The sequence below is a fragment of the Vicugna pacos genome, chromosome 5 (assembly GCF_048564905.1).
Source record: "Vicugna pacos chromosome 5, VicPac4, whole genome shotgun sequence".
Taxonomy (NCBI): Eukaryota; Metazoa; Chordata; class Mammalia; order Artiodactyla; family Camelidae; genus Vicugna; species Vicugna pacos.
In genome coordinates this window covers 73,762,524-73,783,536 of record NC_132991.1, presented here as the reverse complement: position 1 = coordinate 73,783,536, position 21,013 = coordinate 73,762,524, and the positions used below count along the sequence as shown (strand labels likewise).

The 21,013-nt window shown below is 36.8% G+C and overlaps 1 protein-coding gene across 3 annotated transcripts in view; it reads right to left on the bottom strand.

Moving 5' to 3' along the window:
* DNAH7 (dynein axonemal heavy chain 7) overlaps positions 1-21,013 on the bottom strand; it is a 209,878-nt gene that overhangs the window by 138,664 nt on the left and 50,201 nt on the right. For all 3 annotated transcript variants that reach the window (XM_072961566.1, XM_072961567.1, XM_072961568.1), the window contains exons 13-19: positions 18,688-18,960; positions 17,841-17,968; positions 15,485-15,563; positions 11,878-12,102; positions 9,593-9,739; positions 7,475-8,160; positions 5,319-5,505 (exon numbers count right to left, since the gene is read on the bottom strand). In XM_072961566.1, the coding sequence (XP_072817667.1) occupies positions 5,319-5,505; positions 7,475-8,160; positions 9,593-9,739; positions 11,878-12,102; positions 15,485-15,563; positions 17,841-17,968; positions 18,688-18,960 (1,725 nt within the window). The remainder of the gene's footprint in view (positions 1-5,318; positions 5,506-7,474; positions 8,161-9,592; positions 9,740-11,877; positions 12,103-15,484; positions 15,564-17,840; positions 17,969-18,687; positions 18,961-21,013) is intronic.

Sequence of the window (21,013 nt, the reverse complement as noted above, 5' to 3'; positions counted from 1 at the left end):
TTTGGTACTCACTGAAAGATCAACCAAAAATGTCAACTATAAATTGTTTCATACAGAAATTTTATTCTTCTGCAAGAATGTTTTTGTTAATATACTTTGAATGTGACTGAAAGGAAAGATAATTTTCTGCTTTCTTTTGAATTATAACAATATAACCTGGAAACATAGCAATTTAATCAAAGAACAAAATAAATAACATTAATATCTGTTTTTTCAGTAAAACAAGTTCATATGAAATATGTATCACATGATTGAATTCACTTATCTTAAAAGAGATATAAATTTTTAAAGGAATTGTATTATATTTTCTAACAGTTTTATATTTCAAATAAACATACGTAAAAATGCACATAAAAAGAAGCATGACAGAGACTCAGGTCATAATTTAAATGTGCAATTCATTCAAAAAAGGATGGAGTAGTACTCTTGGACTCCTAAATTCAAAAATTAAATGATGTTCTTAGAGTGCCACCTTCTGGAAAAGTGTGTCTTTTGTTGGGGGAAAAAAAGGCTGAATCATTGCTAACAAACATGAAAAATTCCTTTTTACTAATTAACAGTATTTGTTTCATTCTCAGCCAAAGAATTGATCGCAATTTGCTATTTTGGATCTGAGATTTGAAAGCTAAAAAAAAATTCAGTTTCTTAAAACAGCAGTTCATATTTCTTTCCCTAAATATTACAATTACAAAAGAAATACCTCTTGAAACACTTAGGGGTCAAGCAAAAATTTTTTATTGAATTCCTGAAGTCAAAACTATTCATCTAGATCAGCTCAATGACTCTGAGCCAAACATACTTGTTCTGAATGACCCTAGGTATATTTATGTACCTTGGTATAGGGACTAAAGTCAAAAATATAGAAAAGCAGTCATCTCATGCCTGGGAACTAAATGCTCTCTTCCCATGAGAAGGTAAACAGAATAGAGACTGTGTCAGATGGAGGAAAGTACAGGCCTGGTTCCTAACCCACATTGCTCCTTATTACCCTTGTGACTCTTAATTAATCTGAGTCTCTACTTTCTAATCTTTAAAATGGGGATAAGAGCCCTCTCTCAAAGCTGCTCAGACAGCCAAATTAGATAAAATATTTGAAGCACCTAATATGGTGCCTAGAAGAGCAACATGTACTTGAAATGACCCTTTCCATTTCCCCTTTTGTAACTGTCTCTTGAAGAGATGGACACTAGTCTAGGGGAACAGAGGGAATGAGGTACTTACATCATTCCATCAGTTTATTGGAGTTAAAATGAGCATTTTATTAATTGCCACCCTTTTGGTAAGATATACATCATAGTAAAATAAAACTGGCTTTAAGTTCCTTTAAGCATGGCCACGAAATTCTGGTACAGAGTAGGCATTCCATAAACATTTGCTGAATGCTCGAGGGAGCAAAGATGAGTTGAGCCCGCAGACATGCAGAGGAACTCAAGGCATGTACGACCTTCCACATTATACCAGGCTGGCACTCATTAAGAATGTTCTCAAGACAGAACAGTAAGATGTTATATCAGGAAGCCATGAGAAATGTGAAACTGAGTATGACTCCTTTGACTCTTTAATTAGTTTCTATCTCCTAGAGAAGAAAAAGAATTATTAGCTGCCATATTTTTTGGTTAAAGGAATAATTTTACAAATCTTATGTGTCTTCTTTTGCTTCATAAGTATCCCCACTCTCATCAGCTCAAATGACGACCGACTGGTTGATTTACATTTCTAAACCAAATGCCCGTGTTATCAGGGGCTGAAGCTTTAATTTGGGTATATAGAGAGAACACTCTAATTAGTGCTGCCAGGAAGCCTCACAGAAAGTACAGTTTCATACACTTAATGGAATTAAGCTCAAGCCAGTTCAGAAAACTTCCAGAAGCATAAACTTCCTAATCAGAAAGCCCTGAACAACAGAAAACTGGCAAGATTCTCTTTAAATCTTTTAAGTACTGAGAAAAGAAATGTGGGCTCCCTTACAACTTTTAGATCTTTTGACCTCACCAAAAATAGAAATTCTTTCAAGATGCAGGATGTTTCAAGGATTAACCTAGCTCTTAGGACCCAGTTATCTAAAACTGAATTTTCAGAGGTTTTTCAGAATAAACTCAGAATTCTTAGAACTAGCAATAATTCAAGGATCAATCTCAATTTAATTATCCATTTACTCACTCAACAAGTATTTATGGATGGCCTGCTACACGTCAGACACTGTTCTTAGACGTGGCTTGGGCCATGACAGTGAACAAAACAAGCAAAGACCCCAGCCTCCATGAGGAGACTGACAGTAAATAAAAAGCATAGTAATTCAAAATCGTACAGTAAGTTAGAAGGTGATGGACGCCACCAACAAGAAAAGGGGGATGAGGACTGCTAGGAAAGGCAAAGGCAGGTTTCAGTTTAAATAGGATGCTCAGTGTGAGCCCCTTTAGAAAGATAGTATTTGAGAAAAGACTTCAGGGAAGCTAAGACGTTAACCAGCTCAGCAGGTACTTGTAGTACAGCATTTCAAGAACAGGGTCCACTCAGTGCCAAAGTTCTAGTGCAGACTGCGTTTGGCGTGTGTAATTAAAAAAAGAAAAAGAAAAAGCTAAAACAAGGAAGCCAGTGTGGATGGAATAGAGTAAGTAGCAGGGAAAGTTATCAAGACAAGAGAAGAAGAAAGATAGAGTGAGCAAATAAAGAACTTCCTATTCAATGACACCACTGATATGTCCCATACAGAAGCATTTCTCCCCTGGACACTAAGATATTTCAACTAGCACAGACAAACTTGGGAAGCAAAATTGTTGTGAGTAGTTTATCGGGTGAACAGGTGTCAGGTGTCATGGTCATTTTCACTCTGTAACTCCCAGACCCAAGTACCCCACCCATGGGAGCAACATATATTTGGAGCTGGTTGAGAACACCCACCACGTATCCCCTAGAACTGCACCCCAGACTCACAAACTATTTTCTTCCTGCTGGTATGGAAACTGGGTCTTCAACATGAGACCTTCCACTTTTTATAAGGTCAATGCTCACATTAGGACTGTAAATCGTACGAGTATCAGTCGGCTGCCTCATTTCCTTTATAATGTGAGTTCCCTAGCAGAAGCAATGTTGTGTGGAAATAATGACAGTAAGTCATTCAGTAAGTCAATGAAGGACAGTGTCGTCAGAAACTTGGGGTAAGAAAGAAAACTCTAGCTGATGCAGACAAATCACTGACCCCCTCTTCTATACTGAAAAAGGTTCAATGTATTTAATTCCTTCTGCATGGCTGCCTGTCCCTTCAGGTGTGGTCCTGTATCAGAAGCGTGTTGTTAGTTTCTGCCATTGGCAGCTTGGGCACCAGCAGTGTTGGGTAAGGGACAGCCCATGATGACAAGTCCTTCCATAATTCTGATCCCTGCCATCACAACTTCTTTGTAGATTGAGTGACCATATATCCCAGTTTGATGAGAAAAGTTCTGGTTTATGCTTATTCTCCTAGCTTATTAATTGCCTTAACTCTCAAAAGTTCTGCAGTCTGTACCAATATATTACATGATTATTTTATTCATAGCTCACTGAGCATACAATGGCATATACTGGTTGACATTCAAAAAATAGATCAACTGGTCAACTATATTATTAAGTGCCTCCCTTTGTGGTGCATTAGACATTTTCATGGAGCACAAATATACTCATATTCTAGCCTACTCCATGGTACCTTTCACCTCTTCCCCAGACCTCCGTGTTACGAGTCTTTCAGTCTTGTTTCTTCATCCTTGATCATGCAGCCAAACTGTTTGCTATTGATTATGATCAATGCAGATCCACACTTTTGGCCATCTACATAGGCAAGGTTTAAAAATAGCTAATATTTATTGAAGTTTGCCCACTAGAAGGATTCCTCCTACTACCCTTTAAGGCCACCCCCTAAAGGGGGTTGCAGTTTTTACTTCTGGATGATGCAAGCATATTTTGCAGAAACATCTATGAGCTAGGCTTTAATTTCCCTAAATTATATCAAGGATTTTCTGGCATTTCAACTTCATTTAGGTTGGCCATCATGGAAGCCAGGTTTTGGTCCCAAAGCAAGCGAACAGAACCATTCGTATCTCCCTGACAAGTACACTGAAACAAGGATCTCTGGTAAGTGCACTCACATCAATACATTTGACTGCATCTAACTTAGGCTCTTCCTAGACAAGCACTATAATAATACCCTACCTGCCACGTTCCTTCAGATTCTGACAAGGCTCCTGGCAAGGGAGGCTCTGCAGTGTGAGAGTCAGGGTACCCAGAGCCAATCAAATCCACCCAAATGTGCCCATTCTCAGTTCTCACGATCCCACTTTTTCCTAATAAGTAAATTACCTTTCACATAACACATCTGGCAAGGCTGTGAATTAAATTACTTTTTAATTTGGCAAACCATTAGATCAGACTCTGTAACTAATTTTTGGCTATGTCAAACTTATATCTAGGAGAATTAAGAGGCACTCTGAGGGCAATCACAGAGGCACCTTGGTCCTCTGACCATGCCCTGAGCAGAGAATTTAAATCTTGAATTATGCCATTTCTTTAATTTCTCCAGTGCTTTAGAAAAAAATTCAGTCCATCTCATATCCCTTGTATTTCAAATTTGTACTGCATTGACCTATTCCAGCAGCCATTTGGTCCACCAAAGCATCACCTGTAAAATAGACTCTTCATTCCAGGAGACTGAGAGCATAATTTACGTAAGTGATTTTTTGTACTGCATGCCAGGTACCACAAGTGTTCCACTTTCAAATGGTAACCAGAGTTTCACTACAATAAAACCTAGCTGGGTCATATAAACAATCCTAGACCCATCTTTGAAGTTCTAACATCTTTCTTCAGAGTTCAGTGCAGAACCATTTTAGAAAATCAAGAAAAAAAATTTAATATAAGGAATTAAGTGATTATAAAATCTTAGGAAGGTCTGGAGGAGCACACTCCAGGCTGGGCTTCCATGAAGGACTCCTAGAACACTGTGGCACTGATCTTGCAGGAGCATTACTACTTCTGCCCCAGTCAGGACAAAAGGGTGCACCATTGGACCTACTGGTTCAAGAATACACCATGATGGCTGTGCACCTGGTAAGAACCACTGCTAGAAGCACTGTCAGTAAATAATGCCTATTCAGTTTGGAGCTCAAGAAGGAATCAAAACAAAATATCTATTTCCCTTTTGATGTTTCTTGCTCCTGGGATTCTAAAATAACATCTGAAAAGGGAGCCTATGTGGGAAAAAGACACTGGCTTATTTGGATTGTTTTGAAGACAAAAATCATGTCGCTTCAACAAAAGAATCATAGTCTCAAGAGATTTTTACCTACTTGTATGACATTTTTCATTATATCTCTCCATGTTTTATCCACGTTTGAAAATCGCCTGCCTTCCTCGGGCATTTGAGACATAATGTCCGGAGAACTGAAAATGGGCTCCAAATACAGCCACGTGGCTTGGACCTTGAGCCATTCATCCAGAATCTCCTGAAGCAGCAGGAGTTTGCCCTCCCAGTCCCTGAGAAGCAAAACACAGTGACTCTTATTAACAGTAAACCAAGAAGTGTTTCACTTGACACAACTCAAAACCATGACTAGACTGCCAATCTTGGACGCAACGTTGTTATTCCAATTTCCATCCACCTACTTACAATCAAAGATAAATCGCTAGATTTATTCTACAAAATCTAAGTAATAGCGTCAACATTTATGCTTATACAGATGTACATGTGAAGATATACCATCTACAAATAGGCTGGTTTCTGTATATGGCATATTGATAGACCTTCCTGCAATTCAGTTTCATGGCCAGAGGATACAAATTGAGAAATGAGATTTTGGAGATAGTAATGGTGTTCTCAAGAAGGGTACTCTTAAGGAACTTCTAAGAAAGGTTGTTACAACCAAGATTAATTTTCTTTAAAACATTCTTTTTTCCCTCTCTTTTTTCAATTGGGCCCACAAAGGGTTTATTTCCAGAATAAAATATTTCAATTAATAAGATATAACTGGCATTTTAAAAAACTACATAATCTTAAATCTATTAGTGTGGCATTCAGGAGAAGAAAGTTTTTTTTTGAATGTACAATAAATTATCAGTTCATTTGCAAATATGGAGGGCAAAAATGATGACTTGATTTCCTCAAGAATAAATATTATAATTACAGCATAAACTAACAATTTTACAAGCACAGTCCTAAGGTCTTTGTATGTATTTGCTCTACCCTCACAACAACCCTAGGAGACAGGGTCCAGAGTGTGACATCTATCTACTAACAGGGAGATTAAGGTCCACAGAGGCAGTGCCAGGTTCAAGTTCACTCAGCTAATAAACAGAGCCAGATTAGAGCCCAGACAGATGTAGCCACTATGCTGTAAGAGATCAGACAGCTGTAAAGAAAAATGATTGGTTAATGGAAACAAAACTTAGAGATGAGATGGCTTTATGTGTAGGTTAACACATTATTCATCATTTATAAGTGGTGATCTGTATAGTTTAAGATTGTTAAAACCAAGAAATGTAGGAGTTCTAAAAGGGATTTTTAAATGCCTTCCTTTTAATGTTCACCAATACATGTGTTTAAGGTCTTTCATACCAGGAAATGAATGCCTCTGCTTTCTTCTGGTACTCTTCCCTCTTTCTCCATCTAATCCCTGATTCATGCAAAAAATTTCTCACTAGCTAATGATCTCATGCACAGTTCTAAAATATAGAATCTAGATATACCACTTTCGGAGTAGATCGAAAATTACTCTTGATGAGCACAGTGCAGCACGCTGGGCAGGAGGCCGAGACAGCCAACAGCAACAGCAGTTACAGCCACAGCCAGAGGCTGGCACTACTGAGCAGGGAGCTTTCCTTCGCCATGCAAATTCACGTGGAAGACGGCAGTCCAGTTTGGATTCACCCCTCCCCCCCACCTTTAAAGGTAAAATATAAACTGCAAACAAATTACAAGAATTAAAAAAAATTGACAGACAGGATAAGGGTCAGCTTTAATCGGCTGTGTCAGATGCTTTAAATTCCAGACTAGAATCACAGCTTCATTCTTTTGCGCTTATCCAGCCATCCTTCACACATATGAATGGAAATTACAGCAGAATTTCAGGGATCATCTACAACAAACTAACTGATATGTTTGGAAAATTACATGACTATCTTCAACTTTATAGTTTGTATGTTCTCTAAACTATGTAATATGCATGAGATTATTTTTGAAAATCAAATATAATTGCCTCCAAATATATTGTGGGCAATAAAAATGAGTATCTGGAGGCTGGCTGTCTACTACCTTTGCGATGAATATAGATGATAGCAAAAGAACCAGGACTCTTCCAAAAGCAACAAAGGTTACCATTCCTTATAATTAACTATTTAATATAGTTTTACATTTATATAAAATATAGAATCAATTTTCAAAAAGAATATACATATATATAAAACATACAAGTGACGATTTTGGTAACAAACATTATCATCATTTTACCTCATTTGTTTCTCATAAGGCTTAATGAAAGGAGATCCTCGCATAGTTTGTGTCTTAATGATGTGGTCGTCCAACAACATCTGAATTTCATCAACTGATGACAAAATAAATGTCCCACTTTCTCTATAAGGAAGAATGACAAATTCCATTGCATCCCATTCATTAATCATCTTCTCCATGGACTTTTCGAGAGAATATTCTTTGCTAGCTGCTTCACTAATACCTTCAAACCTATCTAGGTATGGTTCCAGATTCATGTCTAAAAAAGAGAAGATGGTGGAGTCCTCTGCCGGCTGCAGGGGGTAACCAACAATGTTGGACATGGCCTCCCAGTGCCTGGGGCGCAAACCAGGGTTACAGATCATTTGAATGAGAGGAATGTGCTGCTTGAAATCTTCCACCTTGGCTCTTACTTTTTTTGTCATTGCCAATGCATTTGGAGAATCATGGAAGGTTTTCTCCAGCTTATATAGTCCTCTCCAGTAATTTCCAACATCAGCTTCTACTTGGTCTGGATTCACCTTGTTATATGGTCCTTCTGTCCAGGCTCTATATTTGGTGCTAAATTCTATAGCTGTTTCATAGAGACGAAGATACGGGTTCAAACCATCTTGGATTTTTTTACGTTGAGGATATATTGATGGTAGCCAACCAAATGCCTCCTCTTCAGCATTAAACTGCTCAATCTGGAAGGACAGGTATTAAATACGTTATTCTGAAAGTGAATGAGATTCAAAATTGTTTTTAAAAATATTTATATCATTTATATCAACTGTGATCCCCCAAATCTCTCATTAAACCCTAAATTAAAAGTTTAAACCCTTAAATTTCAAAAAAATATTTGAATTAGGCCATCATCTAGAAAAACTGAGCCGTAATCTCTTTTTCCTATTTCTTCTTTTATTTTTTGTTTTGTTTTTGTTGTTCTTATTTATTTTTGTTACAGTTTTCATTTCCTGGTGTCAAAGACCTTACAGACCAGTTTTCAGTCCCTGCCTGTCCAGATACAGTAAGGATATAGCTTCATTTACTAATTAACAAGAACTTGAGTACTTTTAACAAACATATCATTGTGTTAGGTACTGTGGAAAATAGAAGAGAATTTATTGCAAAGTACCAATTCCAAGGAGTTAGTAATCTAGCTGAGGAGTTAAATATCAATTGTTTAATAATATAAGGCAATAGCAGAGATGCCTAAGAGCAGTAGCCATTTAATATAAAATGAATAGTATATTTTAAAAAATGCCATCACTTAGAGACAAGAGAGCCTGTGCAATGGTGCAATCACATACGCTTCTGTAGGGGAAGCTGCAACCAGGGCTGAGTCTCGAAGGTAAGGAGGATAAGGGAGGCAAGGAAAGTGTTCCTTTCCTCTTAGTTTAGTAGTGAAGTTGTGAGGATGTGGGTGGTGCCCAGGAGCCAGACAGACAAATTTCACAGGTTACTTAGAATTTCAGCGACATCAGCTTTAAAAAAATCTACAATTTCTCTTTTCTCGCGTATTTGTGATCATTATAAACTAGTTAATTTAAGTAAGACATTAAAATCTTGCAACATATGAAAAATGGTAGAGCATATTAATGTGATCTGTTTTTGTATTTCCCCTTTTTATCAGAAGTGCGATGAAAAATTTCAAACACCTTCCATGGCAAAGGGTATGCCTTTTCCCTGTCCAGTTTCTTTGAGTGAGAAAGCTGATTTCTGAAATAGCAGTACTGGGAACAACGTGGCCTGATAGGAGAGACTAATGGGCTGAATTTAAAAACACAGCCACCAAATCTAAGCTGGCCTCTATGAAGGTGGGAAAACTAAACTGTAACCAGGTGCTGTTGCATAATGTAAATGATTTTGTGACACAAAACAAAAGTTGAAAAGCAGTTGGAGATAATAACTATCTTCAAAATAAAGGATGAAGGCTGCTGAAAAGTCATCGCTACCAACAAGGCTGATCCTCCTAGAAGCACATCTGTAAAATCTACATGCACCATTTATATTATTCTCTCATTAGATGTAGTTAAACTCTTACTTGAATCTATTTCTTAAAGGTGAATACACAATACAAAGTCAATGCCCTTTCTGTTGAACTAATTCATCTTCTTCAGAATTTTTAAACCGTACCTTGTCTGCCGCTAAATCCAACTTCCCATTCAGTGTTTGAGCTTTTTTCAGGTATCGCTGAACATCCTGAAGATCTCCAAATGAGTAAAATTCTTCTGACTGTTTAGCATAACTTTCCAACTCCTCCACAAACCGTTCACACCGCAACTAGTAAAAACAATTATTTGTTGTTACTATTCTTGAGAGTAAAAACCCCTAAGCATCCAGAGAAAATTTTAATATTTGTAAGAATTATCAGCATTAGTATTACTGTTGTATTTTGTTACTGGCAAAATATAAAGAAAGGGATGATCTGGAAGACGACTGGGATCCAAAATATGCAGAATTTTTAAGAGCTGAGATTTAAAATGAATGGATTAAGATTCCTATAATTCATAAATTAGAGAAAGTTTACCCTCGTACTATCATTGTAAAGTTTTAACTAATAAAAAAAATGAACAAGAATGTGTTAAGCGATGGTATTCTTTCGTATGCTGATGAAATATAAGCACTTGAAAAAAGACTCATAATAATCAAGTATAAGGCTAAAAGTGAACTCCAATTTTTTAAGACTTGTAAAAGTATCTGAAACATTTTTTACAAACAAATGGCAAAAAGTGGATTTCTTTAATTGCATTCTGATGTTCAGGTATCTCTTTAATTATAATAGTAAAACAAAGCATTCCATAGTTATTTTTCTTGTCTCCTGGCTGGGCTCTCTTCACAAGAAATGAGTAAGGTAAATAAATACAGATTTAAAAGGCCAAAACTACCCCTGCAGTATAAAACAGGTGTGTTTGTCCTTTTGGATTTTTTTGTTTTGTTTTTTTTTAAAGAAAGACTTCTTAAAAAATTGTCATTGGTCAGGCATTCTAAATTAAATGGCTCTTTAAAAAACAGCTCAATAAAATATTAAAAAGTTAAATCTAGGTTATTTAAAAATAGATTTTATATATTATAGATTATCTAGGTTGATTTCTGTCCTCTTTAGTTTCCTGGCCAATTTATTGCTCTGGCCCACTGGGGAAGGAAAATGAGAGGAAAAATTCATTAAAATTATGTGTAGTTTGTAGAATGGTGTACATTACAACAAAGTATAGGTAATTTGGGGCCACCTAGCAATTTTCTAAGAGTATTATATTGTAGCATAAGCATCAAATAGTCACAATGTCTTCTATAAATTTTTAAAAATTCCGAAATGGCCTAAATGTAAAACAGAAATATAGATTTCTGTTTAAAATGAAGGCTTTTTAAAAGTCTATAATTTGTTCTCCAAACAACATATTCTGCCAATTAATTATATTTGCTGTCATTGTAGAAGATGTGAGGCTTGCTATCAAAGAACAGCTCTAGTGGCTGAACTTAAACGAGCCTCTTCACCTTCACCTGGGAACCTAGTCACTTCATCCATAAAATGAGACTGAAAACCCTGTACCACTTATTCAGATAACAGCTATGAAGTGCTCGTGGTATTCCCGTGTCTCAGGCACTGTGCCAGCCAGCAGGATGGAAATGGAGAAAAGGTAAAAATGAAACAGCCCTGCTGTCAAGGACTTGACCAACTAATGGAGAGACAGACCTGAAAATAACAGCCTAATAATTAGATAATCCGCCCAGTAGAGAATTGGTGTTAAAAGAGCCACAGGAGCAGAGAGAAGCCACACTGAGGTCTGAAAGGGCTTTTCAGAAGGTCCACTGACTGCTAGACAGCCAGCCAGGTAGGTGTGTGGTTGGCGGTGTGCTCCAGAAACAATGGAGGGAACTTAGCAGATGTGAGAGATGGAGGAGGGCGGAGACTAGATGGCTCAGGGTTACTGAAAAGTCAAGAGCGAGGAGCAGCGGAGTGGGAGGAGATGAGGCAGGACAGGTAAATGGGGAAATCACAAACCACCTTACCTGTAAGCACACACCCAGAAAAGGTCTGAGTTACTGACTATGAGGGTGATGGTCTGGGCAGAGTATTTAGGTGACTATAAGTGATTATGAGGTGTGAAGGCACACTTCACCAAGGGAGTTTTGACCTTCAACAATAAAAATAAAATAACTTGTAGAGAACTGTAAACCTGTATAAATACTCTATTAATGGTCATTTGTGGGCAGTATACTCAGATGTCTTCTCCCTTGAAAAATCAAGAAACGATGCCCCATCAATCCTCTAAGTGTACCATCTTCTAATTAGATTGATGGGAGGAGAAAGCTAAAAATAAATGATCTGTGAATACAGGAGCTGACAGTGCTTTGTAAGAAGTTAAATACTTAAATATCTCCAGAAAATGAAGATAATTTAAAATCTCCATGATGCCAACCTTAAGACCTTCTTGATATTGTTCTGTTTTCTCTTTAATGATTTTCCTGTGTTCATCAAAAATTTCATCCAGTCTTCCATACCACTGGAAAACACTGTTATTCAGCCTGATGTCTGCCGGGGACAAGTTGGTGCACTCAATGAGGAAGGCAAGGCAGTTTTTAGAATCCACCAGTCTCTGCCCCAGTTCAATCAGATCAACTGTCTCTACTTTCTGAATATGAGCCTGAGGGAAAACGGAAATTACAGACGGCATCTTAATGAACAGCTCATGTCAGAAAACAGCCTATGGGAATACACCGCGTAAATGTGTACAGACTTGTTAGAAGTACAGACTTTTGGTTCAGTAGCACAGGCGACTTCTCATCCATCCCAGACACCTTTACTAAAAGAGCAGAGGGAAAAAAAACAGAAATACTAAACAACATGTAAAAAGCACTGGAAAACCAAAGAATGCTATGGTTTTCTGGAAGATAAGCAGCAGATGCTTATTTATTCTTTCAGAACAGTTTTGGGGGCATCTGCCTGACACTGTGCCAGGCGCAGGCCATTCAGGGTGACAGAAATAGACCTGGGCTTTGCCCTCAGAGTTTCTAGTTTAGTGTGTGTGTGTGTGGGGGGGGAAGCAATTAATCAAATAACCACCATAACAAACGTAAACTTGTGAATTTGCAACAGATACCAATGTTGCAACACTTTCCTTAGTAACAAGAACTAAAATATGACTCTAGACAAATTTAACAAGAAATATGCTAAATCTGTATGAGGAAGACTATAGAATGAAAGGGCATTTTAAAAGTACTGAATAAATACAGAAACATATGGTAAGACATAACATCATAAAGATGTAAACGCTCATCCAATCAAATGACAAAGTCAGTGCAATTTCAATCAAAATTGCAATGGCATTTTATTTCTTAATTTATTTTTAATGGCATTTAAAAAAATTAAATCTGCTATAACCCTTGAAAGTCTCTGAAATGGTAAATACTCACAAGTATTAAAGATAATTGTGAAAAAAAGGAAAATGCTAAGAAGCAAGCCCTGCCAAGTATCAAAATATACTATACAGATGAAGTAATTTAAACAGTTCTTGTTCTGGCTCAGGAATAGAGGATAGAACAGAACAGAGAGTTCAGAAATAGATGCAAGTACACATGGAAATTTAGTGTTGAAAAGAGGTATTTCAAATCAGGAGGAAAATGGCAGGACATTTAATAAATCATACAGGAGTAATTGGCTATCGATCTTGAGCCCTGTTTACCCAGTAGAAGCACAGAGAGGGTATATTGTGAAGTGAATAAAGTAATTTGCAGAGTAATGATTCTGTTTTTTCAAATCTCTGTGTGTGTGTGAGTGGTGCGTGTGGGCACACGTGTGTGCATGTGCAGGTGTCCATGTGTCCCTACATACATGTAGCTCTCTCAAGGCTCTTCTGAAACATATTTATTTATTTAAACCTCTTAATGATATAAATGCTGAGGGAAACCTGCTATCCTCCTGAAAACTGAGGAAACTGTTACTTATAACTCCCTATGTTTACCTTTCCTATGTAACACCCACCTCCCTGTCTACGAAGTAAGTGCTTCTTTTTTAAAAATGCTTTTAAAGCTCTTTTAAATCTCTAATCCCCATCTGTCTCTGGCTCTCTCTTTTCATTACTCTCTCCAGCGCTGTGTGTGTGTGTGCGTGTGTGCACGCGTGCATGCGCGCACGCTCGCATGCTCGCATGTGTGTTTTGAAAGAACCATTTCCTTCTCCCCTCCCCCAGCAAGAAGAAAGGAATTATGGAAGAAGAGGAACTTTTACTTTGTACAATTTCATGTTGCTTAAGTTTTCACTTTTGTAGTTTAAAAAAAAAAAGACATTGCCTTGAAATCTTTCATTGATAGGTCATTCTAACTAGACTAAATGTTTTTATGCTGCAAATCCAAAGGTCTAATTGAAAATACATTTTTGTAATTTGGATAATCAACTTTCTACAGTCAAACAACTGGATTCTTATTTCCCTTCTTGATAATAAATGACTGACTTCTACAGTGAATAAACTCAGAAGATGTTTATGCCCTGACAGGAATAAACTTTTTCAAGATACAGAAATACTTTAAATACCAGTGAGGAATCCTATTTGCTAATTCTGTTAAAGGTTGCTATGAACAACTGAAATTCACACCAAAAAACTCCGAATTCCTGAACATTTCCAGTGATGGCTGTGGCTACAGGGTGAATAAATGACACTCTTCAGACTCGATTGCATTTTTTTCCCAAAGACATTTATAGTTATGGGACTCTCCAGAGGCCTTTATAATCATCCTTAATGAAAATCACTTGATGCCCTACAACAACTAATATAAAATATTCAAAGAGCCTAAAAAGGATATACATAAATATGTTTGTATTTGATACACATACACATAAATTCATGTGCTAAGAACCCTGACTGAAGGACAAATACCGTAACAGAAATAGAACTCTTTTAGAGGCTGACGTGTGAAAGTCGGTTCTAATGATTTTAGCAAATTTTTCTTTAAGTGGATAATTTCATGTACACGAACATTTGAACTCCTTTTGTAATTTCCTACCCAAACAAAGTTTTGAATGACTTCACATGTTTTGCTGGGTTTGCTGAAATATTCTAAAATCTAGAAATTCTAGACAAGGGTTCTACTTTGGATCTTGGGAATGCTAGAAAAGAGAAAAAAGATACTGCCAAAGCTTAATGTTATAAGAATGGAAAAGGAATAAAATAAAATGATGATTAACCAGGTGTCCCATATTGTTTTATTCACCATCAGGTAGACTTTGAACACAGAAGTAACAAGAAAAATGATGTGAGACTTACTGAGTATCCTCAGTACTCTAAGTCCTGTGCTCAAAACATATTTCAGCAACCTACCGCAGAAAATTAATATGCAACGAAAGACAGCCTATAGAAAACAAAGTAAAATATTACTTAAGGATTAAATATTTGCTAATTAAAAAAAGTGAAAGAGGACCACATATCTCAAGTTGCCCAAGACAGTCCCAGTTTACACCTGCTAGCATGGTAACAATGATTAGTAGTGCGCTCAGCAATATCCTTGTAGACCATTACATTAATAAAACCATTTCACCTCTCCCAGTGTCTATCCTGTAGTGTCCTCTCATGGACTCTGTGGCCATGTGACTTGCTCTGGTCAATAGGCTATTAGCTACCATGACACAAGCAGAAACTTGAAAAGCATCGGTGCAATTGGGCTTGTTTTCTGTACCTCTATACAGGCTGTGAAAACATGCCCAGGTGAGCCTGCTGGAGTTTGAACAAGGGAGCAGACTGAAGCTGCTGAAGATAATTACACTAGTCAACCCAGCTGAGAACTGGTCGACCCAACTGAGTGAGTCACCCAACAGAGACCAGAAGAACCATCTAGGAATGTCCAGCTTAAATCACCAAACTTCAGACTCATGAGCTAAGTATGTATATGTATCTTATTACTGCTAAGCCTCTGTTTTAACTTTTGGAGTGATTTGTTATTGTATTATCATGTCAATAATTCTAAAAGCTAAAAGGAAAAGAGAAAAACCATTTACTTATATACACATGACTATAAAGAGTTTCTAAACAATACCTTCATTTCCATTAGTTCTGCTGTATTTGGAGGAGTGCTAAGAGCTTTTTCAGCTATCTTCTCAAATTCCTCACATAATCTGAAACACCAGATAAAAATCAATCTTAAATAATTAAATTCTATTTCTAAAAATATTCTTGTATACTATTTATATGTTCCATTCCATGAAAAATAAAAATTATCTTACCTCTATGACATCTAATTAATTAAAAGCAAAATTGCGTTTTATTCATTCAATACACGTTTCACGAGCATCTGTTACATTCCCAACTACAATATTAAGTGACAGAGATACAGAAATGGGTAAGATGCAACAATGGTCCTCCAGCAGTTCACCACCCAGTGTGGAAGACAGGACCATAAACAAATGGTTTCCAACCTAGAGTTTTAAGGGCTGTACCAGAGGTTTAGTTGGGAAGGAACAGAAAGGTAGTCTACTTGGAGGACACAGTCAAAGCGGGCCTGTGTGCTCAGAAACTTCTGGTAATATGCAAATATTTCCTATTGATTTGGGTTGTGGGCAATAGAAACAACAAACTTGCTATGAGATTTAAAAAAAAAGGTAGTGAGAGCTCAGGAAGTTCAGATGACACGTGGAGAAACATCTTCAAGAAGACTAGCTGAGAGGTGAAGGAGGGGGGACTAGATGGTGATGATGTCGAAGTGGAGGGTTGAGTGATGGAAGCGGGTTTGGAACATGTGTATCAATTTCAGAGGCAGAATCAACAGCGAAGGAGAGATTTATAATGCGATCCAGAGAAGACGACTGGTGGCACCAGGTCCAGAGGGATGGGAGGCAATGAAGTTGAACTCATAGGAGGAGAGAAGAACTTTGAATGGTTGACAGACTCTCCCTCTGGGAACGTGGGAGACAGTTACGAAGGCGTTCGTGGAGAGGTGAACTGAGACATGTAAGGGCAGGAAGTTGAGGGCATTCATATCTAATGGTTCCTGTAACATCCTGATGTGTCCTCTATACCTCCGCTGAGTCTGGTGAGAGGCATAATTAGGAGAAAAGGGGGGAAAAAGTAGGACTAGCATGAGCTCAGAGGGCAGTCAAGAGGCAGGGAAACAGCTATGAAATTAACCTGAATAATTTACTCAGCATGAAGCAGAGTCAATAAAAGACATTGTCACTATTCCTCCAGTACTTTTAGAGGAAAGGGTTCTTTAAGCTAAATACATGGTCCTGGTTCTTAGATAAGCTACCCAAGTCCTAACCCTTTTCACGTGATACCTCCCGCTTCAGCCGCTCCCCCTCACAGCCCCTGTGAAAGCAACGCAAACCACTCCTGGTTCTTGGAATACACACCACACTTCCCTCTACATATAATTTTCTCTGCCTGGAATTCTTTCACCTGGCAAACTCCTACTCATCCTTCAAAATGAATTCACATATCACTTCCTCTCTGCAGCCTTTCCTGATTTTCCCCCCTCCTCCAACCTTCACCCTGAAAGAAAATCATTTCCTTCTCTACTCTTCTACTTTTGTGGTTCAGTACAGTACTTACCGCACCCTATTGGAATTTACTGGATTGTATGTCTACTTCCCCTTTTACATTGTAATTTCCTTCAGCAGTTTTGCTCATATTTAGTCCAAGTCCCTAGTGCTGTGCCTGACATATGGCAGGTAAATGAAGCTTCCTCCAGGCTTCTATATAGCCTGAAATATTAATATTTTAAAATATTCTTTTTAATGATGTATTATTTCTCTAACAGCATAACTACAAAAATATTCTGATTACTTGGGGGTTTTACTCCATGTAACTGATGCCAGTAAAAGAGATTCCAGGAGCAACGCTGATACCAGAGTTAGAAGACTAATTATACTTCTTGTTTTAAATAAAGAAGAGTTCTGCTTAATACAGCAGCGTTCTGTGAGTTTACTTAACATGAATCAGTTTTCCTAAAAATCTCCAGGTTGGCCAGCAAATGAGTTTGTAGTTAAGGTAACACGTTACCATGGTTTTGAAGAGTAATTACGGTAAAATGAAGGGGATCCCTTAGGACCCATGACAACTACTGGGTACGTCCACCTTGAAAACCCACTTTGTGTACTGATTACACAAACTTAAAAATCTGAAGTTAGATAATGTCCACCTGACTTGTACAAAAGAAATGCAAACACATTCTAATACCACCTAAATTAGACAATTGGGGAAGCACATTCGTGGTGAAAAATTACTAAAAATCACAAAATTACACTTAAAGCCAGGTAAAAATAAGTTTGGCATTATCTTTTCTTTTAGATCACTTACGACATTGATCTAATCCATTACTTTAGCTGGGTGACAGTTGAGTCTGTCTAACATCCTCCCCTCGAAAAATAAAAATATAATCAATATCATGTAAATACCTTGTGTTTATTTCCTGATGATCTTTGGACATTTTAGCTATAAGTTTTCCACAGATAACATCTGCTCTCTTCACTAGAGCTCTGATTAATTCCTCGCAGCGCATTTCAAACATTCCTAAACGGACAGTCTGCAATGTTAGGTATTAAAAGTTTAATAAACATGAAGTGACATAAAAGATTTCCACAATTTTGCCTTTTTTTCATAATATTGATTTTTGTGTGTGTGATCTAATACAATTGAGTTTGTTTTTTACTATGATGCAGGCAGGGTTTCCTAAATAATTGTATTTCACAACTATCTTCCAGGTAAATCTTGAAGAGTGCATCTTGGAAGCCAATTCTATTTCAGGAAAATAAGGGATATGAAAACTTTAGAGAACTGCTACAAAGATAGTGTGTTACGTTTGCTCCATACAAAAAAGAAAATGCACGTCCCTGGTAGTAATTTTGGAAAATATAGAAAAGGACAAAAGAAAATTTTAATTACCAGTCTCCTACTAAACAGAAGTAAACACATTTTGGTATAATTATATGTTCCCAAAGGATTCATAAACATCAAAGCAAAAAAAAAATTAGTTCTTGATATATTTTTGAGTGACCAAGTTAAATAAAGTAAAACTCGGGCTTGAAGTAGAGTCTTTCAGCAACACGAGCACAAGAACCATGTGTTTTGTCTCCCTCCAGATACATAGGGTTTACCACAACGCCCGGAACACAGAAGGGCCCAATAGTTTTCCATCGAGAATAATGGTCTGATCCTTTCACTGTGTGGTCTAAAAATGCGTCCTAGTAAAACTGGGAAATGATCATTAGGTCCAAAGGACAGCTGTACAAACGGGTCGCTTACCTTTCTAGATGTGTATTGTATTTCCTCCATTAGTTTTTGGTATTTGCGAATTTCTTCTATTATTCTCTTATAATGATGATTTTCTGCAAGGAAAGCATCGGCGTCTTGCTCAGCTTTTCTGGAAATTAAAAACTCGTACTTGTCATAGAGCCTGAGGTGCTCGGTAGGTGCCACGCTCTCCCGCATGACCACTTCCTTAATCTTTTCTTTGTGGGCTTCAACAATTTCTTTCAGAACTATTGGCTTCAAGGTTGTTGGTTTAGACTTACTTTCCTAAACAAAGGGATAAATACATGAGGAGTTATTTAAAATACCTCCCATTAACACTTAGCTTTGTAAAAATGCCTGTCTTACCATATTGTCTTTTTTTTTTTTTAAATTAACAAGGTATTTTGGGTTCTCTAACCTCTATAGAAAGACGTTCAGTCAAATCACAGCAGTATTTTAAATGTCGAGGTTTCATATAATGTTTTGTTTTGTTTTTAAGGCTAACCTTATGTGTTTTGTTTTTCTGCACAAAGAAAGAGCAGTCACTTGAAAACATACGCAAAATAAGAGTTTGAATATAAACCCACAAAATCCACATTTTATTTGGGAAAATGTATATGAAAGGCATTATTTTTAAAAACTCAGCCAGCTCAATGTCATATCATCGTACGCTTTGATCAGAGCACTTCTTCACCTTGAGGAGTAATGTATCCAGAACAAAGAAAGATTGTTTACTCATTCATTGACTTCTGATCTTTGACTCTGAACAGGAACTAGAGCAGATGACAATCCCTAGTTACAAACTCTGCATTCTGCTATCGCCATTAGAATAATGGTGGGCAAGAATGGATCAGACAACTTTAAATAAGCTAACAAAACTCAATAGATTTTCTTCTTCTCTTTTCATAAAAGAAGGACGAGTAAATGTGCCTACATGATTCATTATCTTGAATTAAGTTACACACACACACACACACATATATTTTAATTATATATATCTCTATATACTCTCTACCTGTTGTCCTCAAGAAGGAATTTTTTTTACCAGACCTTTTTTTTTTCAAGAGAAAATGTGAGGGATATGGAACTAATTATATAAAACAGGTATTATTTGTGATATATTTAACATTTATAGCTGCTCTGCCTCATCACCCTTGTCTGTTTCTGTGTTGACAGTCTCATGTTAGATCAACTATTGGTTATAATACTGATTGAAAACTGAAAGATGGGAGTGGTCATGCAGTTCCTGCTGCTCTGAATCTGAAAAAGGGACCACTGATTTGTAAGAAGAGAATATCACTAAGAAGTTCTCTTAACATGATTGTTGGTAGACAAAGTTGCAAATCACAGTTGAATTCCAAAATAAGATTAATTCCATTATAATGACTGAATACTAACACTTGGCACATGGTTGTTTCTCCTTTAACTTTGAGATAGATGGTAGTACTGTCTGTGATAAGTGAATGGATCAAAAATGTTGTAACCAGTGCCCAGATTTGTAGTGCCCTTTGATAGATGAAAGCTTCTTAAATTAAGCTCAATAAGATTTTAAGCTTTGCATAGATTTTAAAAATAACCTTATTTATGTAGCTCTTAATTCATAGTTTTAATAAGTTTGATCAAATCCAACCCAGAAAAATTATTGTTTATATATATATTTTTTTACTGTTTCTGTTTTTCATCATTTTCTCATTTTTCTGCTTGCTTTTTAAAATTGAATTATAGTAGACTTACAATGTTGTCTTAATTTCTGGTGTACAGCATAGTGATTCATTTATACATACATATATAGTTACATATATATATTCTTTTTCATATTCTTTTTCATTATTGACTCTTACAAAGTACTGAATATAGTTCCTTGTGCTATATAGTAAGACCTTGTTGTCTATTTTATATATAGTAGTTAGTGTCTACAAATCCTGAACTCTCAATGAAGAAGAAATTTTTAGTTTTAACAAACAAAAATGATCACCAGTAATGGATATTCTACAGCTTTCAAATAGATAATGTCAAAGGATTCTTAGAGAACATGTTTAATTTGGGTAGGTATCCAGGGTGTATTTGCCCACGATGCCCCCTAGTGGGAATTTCAGGAAATCACTTTTAGAACTAGATGCTTCATGAGAACATTAGTGAATCTCACCACCTTCACTATCATCTCACAACTGGAGCACAGGAGACATTTCGTGTCATCTTTTTTTTGTTAATTGAAGTATAGTCATTTTATCTTTTTGAATAAATAGTGTTTATTATGTTGATATATGTTCCCTCTCTATCCACTTTGGTAAGAGTTTTTTTTATCATAAATGGGTGTTGAATTTTATCAGATGCTTTT